This window comes from Pimephales promelas, chromosome 5, assembly GCF_988280905.1.
Source record: "Pimephales promelas chromosome 5, fPimPro1.hap1.1, whole genome shotgun sequence".
NCBI lineage: Eukaryota > Metazoa > Chordata > Actinopteri > Cypriniformes > Leuciscidae > Pimephales > Pimephales promelas.
In genome coordinates, this window is record NC_142773.1 from 43,403,723 (window position 1) to 43,420,783 (window position 17,061).

Genomic DNA, 17,061 nt, shown 5'->3' on the forward strand with positions numbered 1-17,061 from the left:
CACACAGAAACCCTGATCCCGTTTCTCCGGGTCTGGAAGCTCGTGTCCGCCACTCCAGGATCAAAGCATCGGTGAGAGGAGAAGAGCAGATGAAAGAGTCTCAGAGTCACATGATCACAGCGTCACACACACACACACACACACACTCTTCTGTCGGGTGAAAACAAGTCTGAAATACGCAGTGGTGGAGGAAGTACTGAATCTCAGTACTTAAGTAAAAGTACAAATAACCAAAAGTAAAAAGTAGAAGTAACACAATGACAACCATACGCAAGTAAAAAGTACCTGATTTTAAATGTATTTTAAGTATTAAAAGTAAAAGTACTTGCATAACAATTGATTCTCTTAATGACTATTTTTTTCTAATGATTAATAAAACATTTAATTCTAACTCGTTCCACCTAATACTCCTATAATGATGTTCAATAATTATGAAAAAAAAAATAGTTGTCACCATTTCTGAAACAAGCTTGCAATTAGGCAATATGCACATCATGCTTATCCTTACGATATATTAATAACGATGTTTGGCAGTAAACGCGATTAATTTATGGTGTAATTCTGAACCTCTTGGCTTGCCATAATCCTAACCAAACGTATATTACACACGGTGTGTTTCCTATGCACGTAAAAACTAATTTTCGCGTATAAATTGCACGATAAACACACTGCGTGCGAGACGCATTTAGTTGATGTATCTATGGCAACCAAACGTCACTGGTGAGACAAACGTGCAACGAACGGACGGTCAGATTACGTTTTGGCAGGGGAAAAACTGATCAGAAAATGTAACAGAAGTTGTAGAAATGTAGTGGAGTAGAAAGTATAATAATTGCTGCAAAATGTAACGAAGTAAAAAGTAAAAAGTATGCACTATTTATTCTACTTAAGTAAAGATATGTGAAAAATGTACTTAAGTAAAGTACAGATATGTGAAAAATGTACTTAAGTAAAGTAAAGATACGTGAAAAATGTACTTAAGTAAAGTACAGATATGTGAAAAATTTACTTAAGTAAAGATACTTGAAAAATGTACTTAAGTAAAGTAAAGATATGTGAAAAATGTACTTAAGTAAAGTAAAGATATGTGAAAAATGTACTTAAGTAAAGTAAAGATAAGTGAAAAATGTACTTAAGTAAAGTAAAGATACGTGAAAAATGTACTTAAGTAAAGTAAAGATATGTGAAAAATGTACTTAAGTAAAGTAAAGATACGTGAAAAATGTACTTAAGTAAAGTAAAGATACGTGAAAAATGTACTTAAGTAAAGTAAAGATATGTGAAAAATGTACTTAAGTAAAGTAAAGATACGTGAAAAATGTACTTAAGTAAAGTAAAGATACGTGAAAAATGTACTTAAGTAAAGTAAAGATACGTGAAAAATGTACTTAAGTAAAGAAACAAAGTATTTGTACTTTGTTACATTCCACCAGTGGTAATACGTGAGCAGCGTTACACTCTGACGCCACACACACTCCTCAGTGACATTAGATTGGACCACACCCACCTGTTACATCATCAACACACGGACCAATGGGAGCTCAGAGATGTTCCCCAGCACTAGTGAACTTTTTACGGAGAGTTATTTCAAACTCGTAAAACCAACTTTGTTTTGGCCTGACTCTTCGAGATAACATCACTCCGGTGTGTTAGTGTGTGTTAGTGTGTGTCAGTGTGTGTCAGTGTGTTTTAGTGTGTGTCAGTGTGTGTTAGTGTGTGTTAGTGTGTGTCTGTGTGTGTTAGTGTGTGTTAGTGTGTGTTAGTGTGTGTCAGTGTGTGTTAGTGTGTGTCAGTGTGTGTTAGTGTGTGTTAGTGTGTGTCAGTGTGTGTCAGTGTGTGTTAGTGTGTGTCAGTGTGTGTTAGTGTGTGTCAGTGTGTGTTAGTGTGTGTCATCTAAATCACCCTGCATCTTCTATTCCCAAACAACTGCTATAGTGTCGTGTCGTTCACCTCCCGCATTATAAACATGCGTAACACACACACACACACACACACACACACACACACCTCTGACTGCAGGAGCGAGTTATAGTGAATGCCACTATCATCTCTGTGTGTGTGTGTGTGTGTGTGTGCTCATCTCCTGCGTTCGGTTCTGAAGGCTGTCAGTGTGAGGATGAACATGTTTATAGAGATTATAATAACGTGACGATCAAGGATAACTCTTATTATTAGGAAAATATCTTACATAGTTTCTGAAAGGCTCTACTACATTAAAATATACAATCTTTCTCCGTCTCTCTCTCACAGACGCAAAAACACAAACACACTCTCTCTCTCACACACACACACACACTCTCTCTCTCTGGATGAGGTTTAAGGCCATAATAGGATCAATTTCCATTCACACTTCTGAATCTGAACTCTATTTCTCTGGAACTTTACATTATCCCTCCTATTTGATCCAGTCAGGGTTCAATTTTCACTCTGGACACACACACACACACACACACACACACACACACAGAGAGAGAGAGCGAGAGAGAGAATCACATACTCTTTCTTTCTCTCTCTCTCTCTCACACACACACACACACACATATACTCACTCTTTCTCTCTCACACACACACTTAAACTTTCGACTCATCAAAGAATTAAAAACACTGATAATAATCATAAGTGTTTCTCGATCATCAGATCCTCATATTAGAGTGATTTGTGAAGGATCATGTGACACTGAAGACTGGAGTAATGATGCTGAAAATCACAGGAATAAATTACACTTTACTGTATATTCACATAGAAAACAGATGATTTACATCACAATAATATTTCACTATTTTTACTGTATTTTTGATCATATAAACACAGCTTTGGTGAGCAGAAGAGCCTAAATAAAGAAACATAGAAATATCGTAATTATTCCAAAGTTTTGAACAGTAGTGTATTATACTAAACGGATTGTTCTGATTATTATATTAATAAATGCAACAGTTCATCGAACAGTGTCTTTAATCATCTGCTGTTTTATAAAAGCGATAAGTCAGTTATTATTATTAAGCGTCAGGAGGATTATTTCAGCGACGGGAACTTTAACAGTTTTGAGAAGCGCGAGCATGTGTGTGTGTTTGCAGTGTGTGTTTGCAGTGTGTGTTTGTAGTGTGTGTTTGCAGTGTGTGTTTGCAGTGTGTGTTCGGATCCTCGTCCTTGACTCTTCACACCTGACAGCAGAAAGCTCGCTAGATGATTAAATGCAAATGCAAGGAAGTCAGACTTGAAGATGCAGATAAAAACACACACACACACACACACTACAGAGGACAAACAGCAAAGACAGTGGGAACGTGACAGAAGTTTGATGTGGAAAGAGATGTAAACTCTCTGAATGTGTTTCATCATCATATTCACAACAACGACACGCATCGCAGAAAAAACACATTTGGAAAGGTCAGAGAAACAGCGGATCAAGAAACACTGATTTACAAATCATGACAATCGTCATCATCTTAGACCTGTGTGTGTGTTGACCCACAGTAAGACACTAACGGTGTGTGTGTGTGTGGTCGCTCAGAGCCGATGCACGGGCCCCGTCAGCTGAAGGTGGTGGACATCAAGTCTCGGCAGGTGACGGTTCGCTGGGAGCCGTTCGGCTACAACGTGACGCGCTGCCACAACTACAGTCTGACGGTGCAGTACCGGGCCCGCACCCGAGCCGGAGCCGGGGCGAAGGAGGAGAGCAGGGAGGTGTCGTCCAGCTCCACACCTCAACACACCATACACAACCTCACGCCCTTCACCAACCTCAGCGTCAGGATGGTCCTGCGCAACCGAGAGGGGGTCAAGGAGAGTCCCGAGATACACGTGCAGACCGACGAGGACGGTGAGCGGGAAACTGGAACAACCTATATAACAATTAGATATATATATATACTGTACATGTGTGTTTGCATAATATGGGGGGGGGGGGGGGCAAAAATGAATTACTAATATGTCAATCTGAGTATATAGTTACAAATCTGAATATATAGTTACAAATTTGAACATTCGAACATTTAGTTATAACTCTGAATATATATAAATGTAAATCTAAATATATAGTTACAAATCTGAATATATAGTTATAACTCTGAATATATAGTTACAAATCTGAATATATAGTTACAAATCTGAATATATAGTTATAACTCTGAATATATAGTTACAAATCTGAATATATAGTAACAAATCTGAATATATAAATATAACTCAGAATATACAGTATAGTTATAACTCTGAAAATATATTTACCAATTTGAACATAAAAATGTAAATCTGAACATTTAGTTATAACTCTGAATATATAAATGTAAATCTGAATATATAAATATAACTCTGAAAATATAGTTACAAATCTGAATATATAGTTACAAATCTGAATATATAGTTATAACTCTGAATATATAGTTACAAATCTGAATATATAGTTACAAATCTGAATATATAGTTATAACTCTGAAAATATATTTACCAATTTGAACATAAAAATGTAAATCTGAACATTTAGTTATAACTCTGAATATATAAATGTAAATCTGAATATATAAATATAACTCTGAATATATAGTTACAAATCTGAATATATAGTTACAAATCTGAATATATAGTTATAACTCTGAATATATAGTTACAAATCTGAATATATAGTTACAAATCTGAATATATAGTTATAACACTGAATATATAGTTACAAATCTGAATATATAGTTATAACACTGAATATATAGTTACAAATCTGAATATATAGTTATAACTCTAAATATATAGTTACAAATCTGAATATATAGTTATAACTCTGAATATATAGTTACAAATCTGAATATATAGTTATAACTCTGAATATATAGTTACAAATCTGAATATATAGTTATAACTCTGAATATATAGTTACAAATCTGAATATATACTTACAAATCTGAATATATAGTTATAACTCTGAATATATAGTTACAAATCTGAATATATAGTTATAACTCTGAATATATAGTTACAAATCTGAATATATAGTTACAAATTTGAACATTCGAACATTTAGTTATAACTCTGAATATATAAATGCAAATCTAAATATATATAAATACATCTCTAAATATATAGTTGCAAATCTGAATATATAAATGTAAATCCGAATATGTAGTTATAAGTCTGAATTTATAGTCACAAATCTGAATATATATAGTAGAAAATGTTAATATATAAATGTAACTCTGAATATATATTTACAAATCTGAACATAAAAATCTAAATCCGAACATTTAGTTATAACTCTGAATATATAAATGTAAATCTAAATATATATAAATATATCTCTAAATATATAGTTACAAATCTGAATATATAAATGTAAATCCGAATATGTAGTTATAAGTCTGAATTTATAGTCACAAATCTGAATATATATAGTAGAAAATCTGAATAAATTAATGTAACTCTGAATATATATTTACAAATCTGAACATAATCTAAATCCGAACATTTAGTTATAACTCTGAATATATAAATGTAAATCTGAAAATCTAAATCCGGCCTTTATATAGTTATAACTCTTAATATATAGTCACAAATCTGAATATGTAGTTATAACTCTGAATATATATATATATATATATATATAGTTATAGTTACAGCTGTAAATATATAAACTAATATATATTAGTTTATATAATATAAATAATAATATTATATAAATTATATTTTATAAATTATAATATAATAAATTATATTATTATTTATTAATAATTTAATTATTAATATATATAAATTATATATAAACTATATAAAATATAGTAAAAAAAAGTTTTATTCATTATTCATCAAAATATGAGCCAGATATATTCTTGGTGTGTTTTTTTCACAGTCCCACTAGATCTGTTTATTCTCTAGACCTTTTTGAGATCTTTGTAGAGTTCTAGATCTGTTATTCTCTAGTCTAGAGCTTTAGCATCCGTGTCCCGAAATCAAGAACATAAAGAACATCATTTATCCACAAAGAACCGTATATGAGAACGAATAACCGGACGCAGGCTTCTTCTCGAAGAAGTGGGTTCTTTAGCTGAAGACCCTTTACGTTCCCCAGCACAGTGTGTTTAGTGCTATATAGCCTCTGTGTGTCTATGAAAAGCCCATTATCTCAGGTACTGGAGTGAACGAGCTGCTCAAATGCTTCGTTGGATAATTTTCATCTTATTTCTCCTGTTCCTGAGGGTGATTTCTTCCAGGACGGCGAAGCGCTGACATTTAGCTTGAATGTCTAATTGCGTCCCCCATTAGCAGAGCTCTTCTGATGGAATAAACATGACTTTTTTTTTTGTTTCCTGAGATCGGCAACCTTTATAAATAATTAGACACCTGGGCCGCATCTCGACTGGATGTTAAACACACACGCGCTCTTTGTTCTCGTTCAGAGTCGGTGTCAAGTGAGACAGACTTGAGGAACGTTCCTGCGAGAGGATGAAACGATAAACAAATGAGTAATAATCTCTCGCAGACACACACACGCGTGTTTGAAGGAGGAGACGAACAGCATCTGAGGGGGGGATTCTGGGTGTTTCTGTGCATTTATGGCTTGAAACCAGTGACTTTTAAAAGAATAATAATAATAATAAATCACAGTCACTTATTTATACCGATTTAACCTTTCAGCTTGAGACGTAATGCTTTCCTTATTAGCTGTGTGTGTGTGTGTCCATATGTTAAACATAAAATATTACAGCATATCGTATGCATGTGAAGAGCTGCTGTGGTGTTCTGATTGGTTGTGATGTCACTTCCTGTCAGTGCCGGGTGAAGTTCCTCTGGAATCGATCCAGGCGAGTGTGTACGAGGAGAAGATCCTGCTGAAGTGGAGAGAACCGGCTCAGACCTTCGGCATCATCACTCAGTATGAGGTGAACACACACATTATCTCTTCTTTCAGATCTAGAAATTCAAACAATAAATACAGTTTTGTGGCTCTTTAATGTGTGGATCACTGAAGCCACATTACTACTAGTTATAGCACAAAATAGTCATGAATGAACATCAGAAGGTACGCTTTAAGATGTCAACGCAATACAAGTCCACCAGCGCTAATCGACTATCTCTGTCTGGTCTGGGCATAATATCTGCGTCACGATTGGTCAGATTGCCTGTCAATCAAACTCCTGGCGAATGGTGAATTAAGTTTTTCAGAATGTAGTTGTATGAAATTACTAGTCATCCAATTTTTCATATCGACTATGCAAACCAGTTTTGTGAATTGGTATGTTTCGTCGGGCCTTGAAGAAATATAGAGCTGAGTACACCGCAAAATATGCTTTTTACTTTTACTAGTATTCTTGTCTTGTTTCTAGTATCTAATATCTAAACATTCTTTGGCCATTGGCAGATCATTTTGCTTGTTTTAAGCAAAAACTCACTTTTTTTCTGAAAACAAGCTGTCTTATATAATTTTACTTATCTAGTAATCTTTTTCTTGGATTTAAGATATTAGATATTTGGACTGGAAACAAGACAAAAAATACTAAGTAAGAAAAGCATTTTTTTTTTTTGCAGCGTATCGTTAGCGTAACTAGTTTCATGTTTCAAGCTACTCTGAAACTGTAGTTTGACAAGCTACAAGCTACTCATAAGTTAAAGTAGTTAAACTACAGTCAAGCTACCCTTTTGGAAAAGTAGTTAGCTACACTACTAGTTACTTTAGCTAGCTACATGGAAACTACTTTTGCCTTTTGAACAACGTTCGTGAATAAGTGTCTGAGGAATGTTTTAAGTAAAACATTTAGTGTTTAAAATAACGCAATACAATTATGATTTCAAAGAGTATTGTTTTATTACACACAACACTAAAATATCTCAGACTGTTTGTCAAAAGTGCAAAATTGCACACAAAAAATAGCCTACAACATTGCAAGAACAAAATATACATCCAATGTAAATTGCATGTAGAACATTTTCTCAAAAATACCGATTGAACTTGGACAAATAAGGCCATGGGTAATTAACGTTAGTTGTTTCTCCATCCTCCAAATCTGCCGTCACGTCTTGCTCCATCATAATCATAATATGGGTGTGTCAACCCACTTCTGTACGTCAGTGAACCGTTAGCCGCAAGACGCGTGATTAAACAACAGATGGCGATAATGGCAAAAAATGAGTTTGTAATCTAACAAGAAGAATATCCTTGTATCAAAACGCAATATAGCTTTTGCTCGAGCTACACCGCTACTTGATTCAAAAAGTAGTTAGCTAATGGAAAAGCTACACTGTTTAAAAAGCAACTGAGCTACTGCCAAGCTACTGAAAAATGTAGTTAAGTTAGTAGCGTCGCTACTTGTAGTTAACTACTCCCCAACACTGCATGTTTTCCAATATCTCCCGAGGCTAGCATGAAGAGAGTGTGTGTGTGCACGTGTGGGTAGCATGAAGAGAGTGTGTATGTGCATGTGTAGCATGAACTGAGTGAACAGCAGCGGTCCCAGTACTGAGCCTTGTGGTACGCCATACTGAACTTGTGATCGATAAGACTTCGTATCTCTTCGTTTACTGCTACAAACTGATAACGGTCAGATAAATATGATTTAAACCGTGCTAATGCAATTCCACAAATGCTAACATAGTGTTCCAGTCTATTTAATAGACTTTTGTGGTCGATTGTGTCAAATGCAGCATTAAGATCGAGTAACACTAATAGAGAGATACGACCACGAGATCATGTGTGTCTCAGTACTATAGTACGCTCTAAATCTGGACTGGAAATCCCCTCAGATATCATTTCTTTCAAGAAAGGAACAGTTGTGACGATACTGCCTTTTATAGTAACTGTGACAGAAAAGGTAGATTTGAGATCGGCCTGTAATTGACTAATTCTGTAGGATCAAGTTGTGCTTTTTAATAAGAGGCTTAATAATAACCATCTTAAAGGGTTAGTTCACCCAAAAATGAAAATTCTGTCAGTATTTACTCACCCTCATGTTGTTCCAACCCCGTAAGACCTTCGTTCATCTTCACAACACAAATTAAGATATTTAAGATATTAAGATCGCTCCTGCATATACTAGTCCATAGGCTTCTTGAGGGAATGACTCGAAAAGTCATTAAAGACATCGTTAAAATAGTCCAAGTGACTACAGGGACTACAACACTTTTGTGCGCAAAAACAAACAAAAATAACGACTTTATTTCAACTATTGTAGTCAGTTAACGTAGTGTGTTTGCGTAAAGCTACGTCACACGAAGGCTCACTATTGGCCGACGCTGGTCATGTGTGTGATGCGTGTGATGTACAATAACAGAAGCTTACGCTATTAAACTAGTAACCTGACTCGCGCAGAGGGAGAAATAAACCAATAGTTGAAATAAAGTCGTTGTTTTTGCGCACTAAAAGTGTTCTCGTCGTTTGATAAAGTTAAGATTGAGCCCCTGTAGTCACTTGGACTATTTTAACAATGTCTTTAATGACTTTTCGGGGACAGCAAGAGTCATTCCCTCAAGAAGAGGAGCGATCTTAATATCTTAAATATCTTAATTTGTGTTGCGAAGATGAACGAAGGTCTTACGGGGTTGGGAAAACATGAGGGCGAGTAAATACTGACAGAATTTTCATTTTTGGGTGAACATTTGACATTAGGAAGAGGATCTATGACCTCTGGAAGCATCTCTTTCAATGGCAGTCGGTTTAAGGTCTAACGTGTGTGTGTGTGTGTGTGCGCTACAGATCACATAGTCAGACGGGAATAACCGTACACTCAGTCGTCCGCGAGCCCGTCGTGACGTCCAGCCTTTGATTTGACAGTATCAAAGAGTTCAAACTGAGACTCTCTGACGGGCCGTGATTTCAAAAGGACAGTTTGGGCTTTTTTTCCTCTTATCAAGGGAAGCCGATCCTTCCCTCCCGTTCTTCTCTCTCTCTCTCTCTCTCTCTCTCTCTCTCTGTCTCTCTCTCTCTCTCTCTCTCGCTCTCTCTCTCTCTCTCTGATTCCAGACGTTCTGCTCTTGTATATTTCCAGTGAGATTTCCCGTCCTCAGATTCTCCGTTCCTGTCCGATGACGTCAGTCTTCCCACACATCCCGGGTCTCTGGCTCCAGCAGTGATATGAATCTAATAGCTAATAGAGTTTATGAAACCGAGCAGAATATCCCCATATCAAAAAGTGTCTCGAATGCGGCGCTTCATTAACGCCGCTCGTCTTCAGCGTAATGAACAAAACCCTTCAAACACGGGAAACGAGACTCTTTCCCACTTTTTCCCTGCTCTGATCCGTCACGAGCGCGCATGTTGTTATTGATTTCTTTGATAATTGAAAAGGGCCTTGAAGCATTTCAGAAATAATAGAGTGGACTCGTCTGTTCGCTCGACGCTGGGATGCTAACATGTAGCGCTACACTCGACTAAAGACTTTTCTAGTCGACTCGAGTCGACTAATCGCGCATTATATTAATAAGCCATCAATCATAATAATGCACCTGTTTAAAATACATATGGCCCAATCAGCGCTCAAATTCAAATTCAATGATATAAACTTATTGCTAATGTTTTCTGTGCGTTCGGCTTCAGAGATTAAGCCAATATGCACGTTTCATACGGATTACATAATCTGACAATATTTATTTTCCGCTCGAATCTGTTTATTTAAACGTAGACATGTCAAGCTTTCTATAGACATGTTTCTCACGTCAGTGAGGCGAGTATTCGCTGTGTTTTGGTTCATTTTTGTGGCGCGCTAAACACCTTATTGAAGGTACGCTTTAGGACGTCAACACGCCACACAATACAAGTCCACCAACGCTAATCGACTATCTCTTTCACCTCATCTTACTTTCCATAAGATCATCTTTCAATGCAAATCAAACCAGCTATTAGGCTAACTGAAGTAAAACCATGCCAATCTCTCGGTGTGGTGGAAGGTGTGTGATGATGTGGGGATATTTTAAGGGAACTTTATCAGGATGCATATTATCCTGGATCCATGAAATAACTGGCTTTTAAAAATAAAAATCTGCCTGACTCTATGGGAATTTAACCCTGACTTATGCACCCTGAATTTTAAGGAAAAACATTTATTTATTTATGAAACATTATTCATACACAAAGAAAATTGGTGTCCTTAAAGGTTGGAGTTTTCCTCATTTTTCTAATTAAGGCATTAAGATCAATATCCAAAAGATGATTTTTTATTCCTCTTTTTAGGCAACTTTAGCATGGGGGTCCAAACCTCTTCTCCTGGACTGACGGTTAGTGGGCAGCTTTACTAACAGGCACGTTTGTGTTCCCAGATCTCCTATAAAGCCGTCAGCTCCTTCGACCCAGTGCTGGATCTGTCTAACCAGAGCGGGAAGGTGGTGAAGATGGGGAACGACACCAGCCACGTGTTCCTGGGTCTCTATCCCGGCTCCACGTACTCCTTCAGCCTCCGCGCGAGCACCGCTAAAGGCTTCGGGCCGCCCGCCGTCACACAGGCCACAACCAAGATCTCAGGTCAGGGTCGCCAGACAATCCCAGTCCAACACTGGAGAAACTTCAATGATTTTAGTATATATTAGTTCGATAATGCCTTTTATTGATTATTTTGTATTTTTAGGGGATTTTATGGCACTAAATGATATTTACGCTGTGTTTATAATCCATTTATATACTTCTGAGCACAGACCTGAAAATTACGTTTCCGACTTAAATCTTGGAGCGACAGACTGAAGTTTGATCTCTTGTTAAAGACGACACTTGGCAGATTATTGCTGAAGCGAAAAAAGATTTAAAAAGAGAAACTTGAGACTGAAACTACAACTATGAGAGAGACTAGTTTAATGAACAGAAACTGTAAATGTTATGTTTAGCTATGTTTGTGTCAGCGCCATCTAGGCACTCCATCAGAGGAAGCGAAGACGTGTGTTTGTGTTCTTGCATGATAACTGTAGTGTTTCGAGATGCTGTTTCAAATCATTTGAGTGTTTTGGCTTTTGTGTGTGTGTGTGTGTGTGTGTGTGTTTGCAGCTCCGTCGATGCCGGCGTACGATCAGGAGTCGCCTCTGAATCAGACGGACAGCAGCGTCACGGTTGTGCTGAAACCGGCCCAGAGTCGCGGCGCTCCTGTCAGGTAAACAACAATAATAATCATATATTCATATATATATATATATATATGAGACCCTGGTCAAGAGTCGCACGGGTGTTTCTGTGGCTATAGCCAACAATACATTATCCATTTTTCTTTTATGCCAAAAATCATTTTTTCACAACATATTTTCTTTTGTCAAATCAACTTTATAATAATTCATTTAGTTGAGATAACTTATTATTTTGAGTTTCTGAATTCTGGTTAAATTAATCTACTTCATTGTATTAACTCACTTTTTCCAGTTCAATCAACTTAAAAATTTTAAGGCAACCCAGGTTACTTACTTTTTTAAGTTAAACCAACAATTTTTTTTACAGTGTAGTTATCACAACATTTTTTCTTTTGTCAAATCAACTTAAATAATTTATTTAGTTCAGATAACATATAATTTTGAGTTGCTGATGGTTAAATTAATCTCCTTCATTGTATTAACTCACTTTTTCCAGTTCAATGAACTTAAAATTTTAAGGCAACCAGGTTACTTACTTTTTTAAGTTAAACCAACAATATTTTTTTACAGTGTAAGATATTTTGTAAAATTTAAATTTTTGTGAGTGGATGCAGCAAAATGGCGAACATAAATGCACGACTTTAAAAGAGATTTTCTCAATGTTTAGTTTTTTTTTAGATTTACAAATAGTTAGTATCGGCAAATACACACACACACACACCATACATCAATGGAAAGCTTATTTATCCAGCCTGAAGATTATGTATAAATATCTATTAAAAAAAAAAAAACAAGCAGCAATAAAAAAGCAAATGAAATAAATAAAAAAAAAATTACAATAGCCTTTACAACCAATATGAGATATATATATAGGATATGACAGTATGCCTGCCTAAAAGTATGCGTGTTCAAACTAGATTGATGAGATTACGGCTGATCTGCTCTCAAAATGTTTCTCAAAAACAACAAATCCTGTTTTTACAGAGGAAAACCGGCAGCTGTGGTTGGCTGAACAATACTGTGAAATACAGTAAACATATTCACAGAGCAACATATAAAACTGTAATTTACAAAGCTCATCATAAGTAGCTTTTCCACAAGTTGAAGAAAAAATAGTATTATATAGAAGCTGCACAAATATACACACACACGTCATTAAAATGAACACTTTCTTTCAACAAAATAAGATATAACACTGTAATGTACGTAAATGATAAGAAGAGAAATTACGAAGGAACATAATTATGAAAATGAAAAAGTTGAAGTGGATTTTAACCATATTATTAAAGGTTTAGTTGCCATGGCGTAGTTGTGTTTGTTGATTTGTGATAATAACGCAATAAAACATGACAAACTGTGCGACATCATTTTTGTCCAAATGCATAAAAAAGAGAGAACCAAACAAATATTAATAACTGATTATGTTGTTGTCAGTGTTTGCTTTTTCATCCCAGCTTTTTGTTTACTTTTTGCATAATAAAATAAAATCTGAAATTTGACTTTTATTATAGATTTTTTTCAGATTAAGTTTAGTGTTTTAATTTTTTTACAATACTCTCCTCATATACTGATGGTTTAATCGAACTTATAGCGTCATTAAAAACAAATATACACTCCAGCCGCTACTTTAAGATGACCCCCCCCCACACACACACACACACACACACAAAAACGGTGCATTTAACAGTATTTTACTGTAAACTTGCATGAATAGGTATAGCAGAACTAATTGGTTAACCGTAGCATTTTTACAGTTATCACTACAGTGGTATCTTACAGTGCATGTGAAGCAGAAGTGTGTGTGTGTGTGTGTGTGTGTGTCAGCTGGCTGTTTTGATGGTATTTTTCCCGCTGTATTGTTTGTGGATTCCTCCGAGTGAGCATCAGGCTTTGAAGCGGAGAACAAAGTGTGTGTGAGTGTGTGTGTGTGTGTGTGTGTGTGTGTGTGTGTCCCTGAGCCGCTTTCATGTGTTTCTCCTGCCGGTGTCACATCGGCCCCTGAACGTCCCCGCGCTGAACACACACTCACCGCACCACTCCGCGCGCGCTCAGGTGAACGTGTCCGAGAACACACACAAATAAACCAGAAACAGCACTTTATAGATCTGACTTCTGTAAATGAAGATTTCTGCATTATTGTTCTGACATCTAAAGCTGGAATCTCCTCTATTGTGTCGTATATCGAGTGAAGCGCTTCAGGAACAAGAACAGAAGTGGGCGGGGCTTGATTGTGTTTGTGAGGAATTCATTGGACGGTTCTGGTTTGCTATTGGCTGATCTCATGTGAGTGACAGGTTGTAGCCCCGCCCACATCATCAGAGAAGAGAGAGATGCTGAAGAGGAACTGATTCTGATCAAGATGACCAAAACAATAATGATGATGTGCACTGAAATACACTTTGATTCCATGGTGACTTTAGTTTAGACACATTTAAACAGGGTTCAACAAGTGAAAGCCAATGTTTGACATTGTTTTTATTGCTTTGCTGCACTTTATTATGATTTATTATTTAATATTTAAATGGAAAAATAGATAGATCGTTTGATATAGATAGATAGATAGATAGATAGATAGATAGATAGATAGATAGATAGATAGATAGATAGATAGATAGATAGATTGTTTGAGATAGATAGATAGATAGATAGATAGATAGATAGATAGATAGATAGATAGATAGATAGATAGATAGATAGATAGATAGATAGATAGATTGTTTGAGATAGATAGATAGATAGATAGATAGATAGATAGATAGATAGATAGATAGATAGATAGATAGATAGATAGATAGATAGATAAAATCATATTTAATATATTTAATGTTAATTATTTTGTACATATAAAAACACACACACATGCATGAATATATTTCAGAAAAATATGTTATTTAAATATAAAACATTTATATTTATAATATATATAATATTAATTATGAATATATATATATATATATATATATATATATATATATATATATATATATATATATATATATATATATATATATATATATATATATGTACAGTATATGCATGCAAATATTTCTTAAATATATACAGGCATGTGTGTGTATTTATATACAAAATAATTATACACAGCACACACACACACATATTATGTAAGCACAAACTTTTATTTAGAATGCAATTAATTGTTGCCCAACACTAATATATATATATATATATATATATGAGTTGACCTAACTTGAATAAATAAAGTCTAGTGATGCAAATCCCTCAAATATTGTGTCAAATTTCACAGTTTTGCATTGAAAATATGGTTATTTATATAATTCATGTAGTTCATAACTGAATGTATCGAGACAAAAACATGAACAGAGCGTTTTCATCATATTAAGATTAAGATTGAATATGCGCATATTCATAAAGAAAAACATTGCAAATACTTTACAGTACATGTTCGTTCTTATCTCGTTATCTTAAATCCCTTTAAATCCTTTCATTTAGAAGAACTAAATACACAAAGAATAGCCCATGTCCAAACCAGTTTACGGCCTTATTAAAATCTGTGTATGATGATGATGATGATAAAGCCGGAGCATCAGAGCGCTGGGTTATTAATATTGCAGATGTGTAGCGTCGCCATGTTCACCGCGTAATCTCTGCCGGATTACATCATCATCATCATCTCATCAAATCATCTTTACCTCCGACGACTCAGAACAGGAGAACGACAACAGCAAGATTTGATTATTGTGATCTAATCCCTCCGTCTGTGATTGTGTTTTCAGGAGACCAGGTCACGGGTGTGTGTGTGTGTGAGGTCAAGGGTCACTTCGGCACGCTGCGGGTGTCTTTTAGGCTGCTGGGGTCAGAGGTCAAACTCAGGGTCATGTGACATCAGAGCCGATCTCACTCACAAAACAGTTCATGGCAACACTTCACACTGAGAGCTACATAATTAATATTAATAATGCATTATTATAATCAAAGGTTAGTGATAAATCAAGCGTTTAAGGAACTACTCATTATTGTATCTAAATTGATTCAAATGATATGCAAATATTGCTGTTAAAGGTATATTTATTATGTAAAAGTTAATTTGACAAAATAATAATCTAAAATAATACAATTGACAATAATCCTATATGTGCAAAAGAGCCCCATTACTCCCCATTACCCCAATTTGACAAAATAAGTGAGAACGGTGCAATGTGTGTATATTAATTAGGGCTTTTAAATGATTAATCGCGATTAATCACATCCAAAATAAAAGTTTGTGTTTACATAATATATGTGGGTGAACTGTGTATGATTACTTGGTATATATATAAATACACACACATGCATGTATATTTAAGAAAAAAATTATATTTATATATAATATAAATTATATATTTATAAATCTATATACATGAAAATATTTCTTAAATATATACAAGCATGTGTGCGTATTTATATGTACACAAAATAATCATACACAGTGCACCCTCATATATTACGTAAACACAAACTTTTATTTTGGATGCGATTAATCGTTTAACAGCGCTAATATTAATAAAATAATCATAACAATAATATAGAGTGAGAGATTGCGCTGAATAGGATTGCATATAATTTTGTTCTGCACTTTTTTTGTATAATGACAAATACAGATTCAGATTCTGATAGTAATGATTAAAGTGTTTTTAAATCCAAAATATCAAAATCTCACAATAACTTCAGTCAATATGAGGGAGTTATTATAATCATGTTTTCACTTTAGATGCTGATCCAAATTATTAGTAGTTCCTTTAAAAGGATGTAGAAACTCTTGAGTCGTTACTAGTGGGTTACTGTTACATTATTATGAATTATGCTTTATTAATATTAATTATGATCCTCTATAGTAGCTGTCAGTGACGTATGAATAATAGCAGTTATGATTAGCTAATAGTGAACGTCCACATCGCTGACGCTGGCGTTAATCACAGTGTTACGAGTGTGTTACTCGCTAATGAAGGACCCGCGTTAGAAAGCGTTACGGTTTACGTGCCGCTAGCATGCTTGTCGAAGCGCTGCAGTGTGTGTGTGTGTGT

The 17,061-nt window shown here is 35.1% G+C and overlaps 1 protein-coding gene across 5 annotated transcripts in view; it reads left to right on the forward strand.

Annotated features, from left to right (window-relative positions):
• The window catches only part of LOC120471340 (receptor-type tyrosine-protein phosphatase mu), a 231,231-nt gene that overhangs the window by 110,062 nt on the left and 104,108 nt on the right, over positions 1–17,061 (forward strand). For all 5 annotated transcript variants that reach the window (XM_089131628.1, XM_089131630.1, XM_089131629.1 and 2 more), the window contains exons 8-11: positions 3,513–3,821; positions 6,755–6,864; positions 11,231–11,432; positions 11,946–12,048. In XM_089131628.1, coding sequence (XP_088987754.1) covers positions 3,513–3,821; positions 6,755–6,864; positions 11,231–11,432; positions 11,946–12,048 — 724 coding nt within the window. The remainder of the gene's footprint in view (positions 1–3,512; positions 3,822–6,754; positions 6,865–11,230; positions 11,433–11,945; positions 12,049–17,061) is intronic.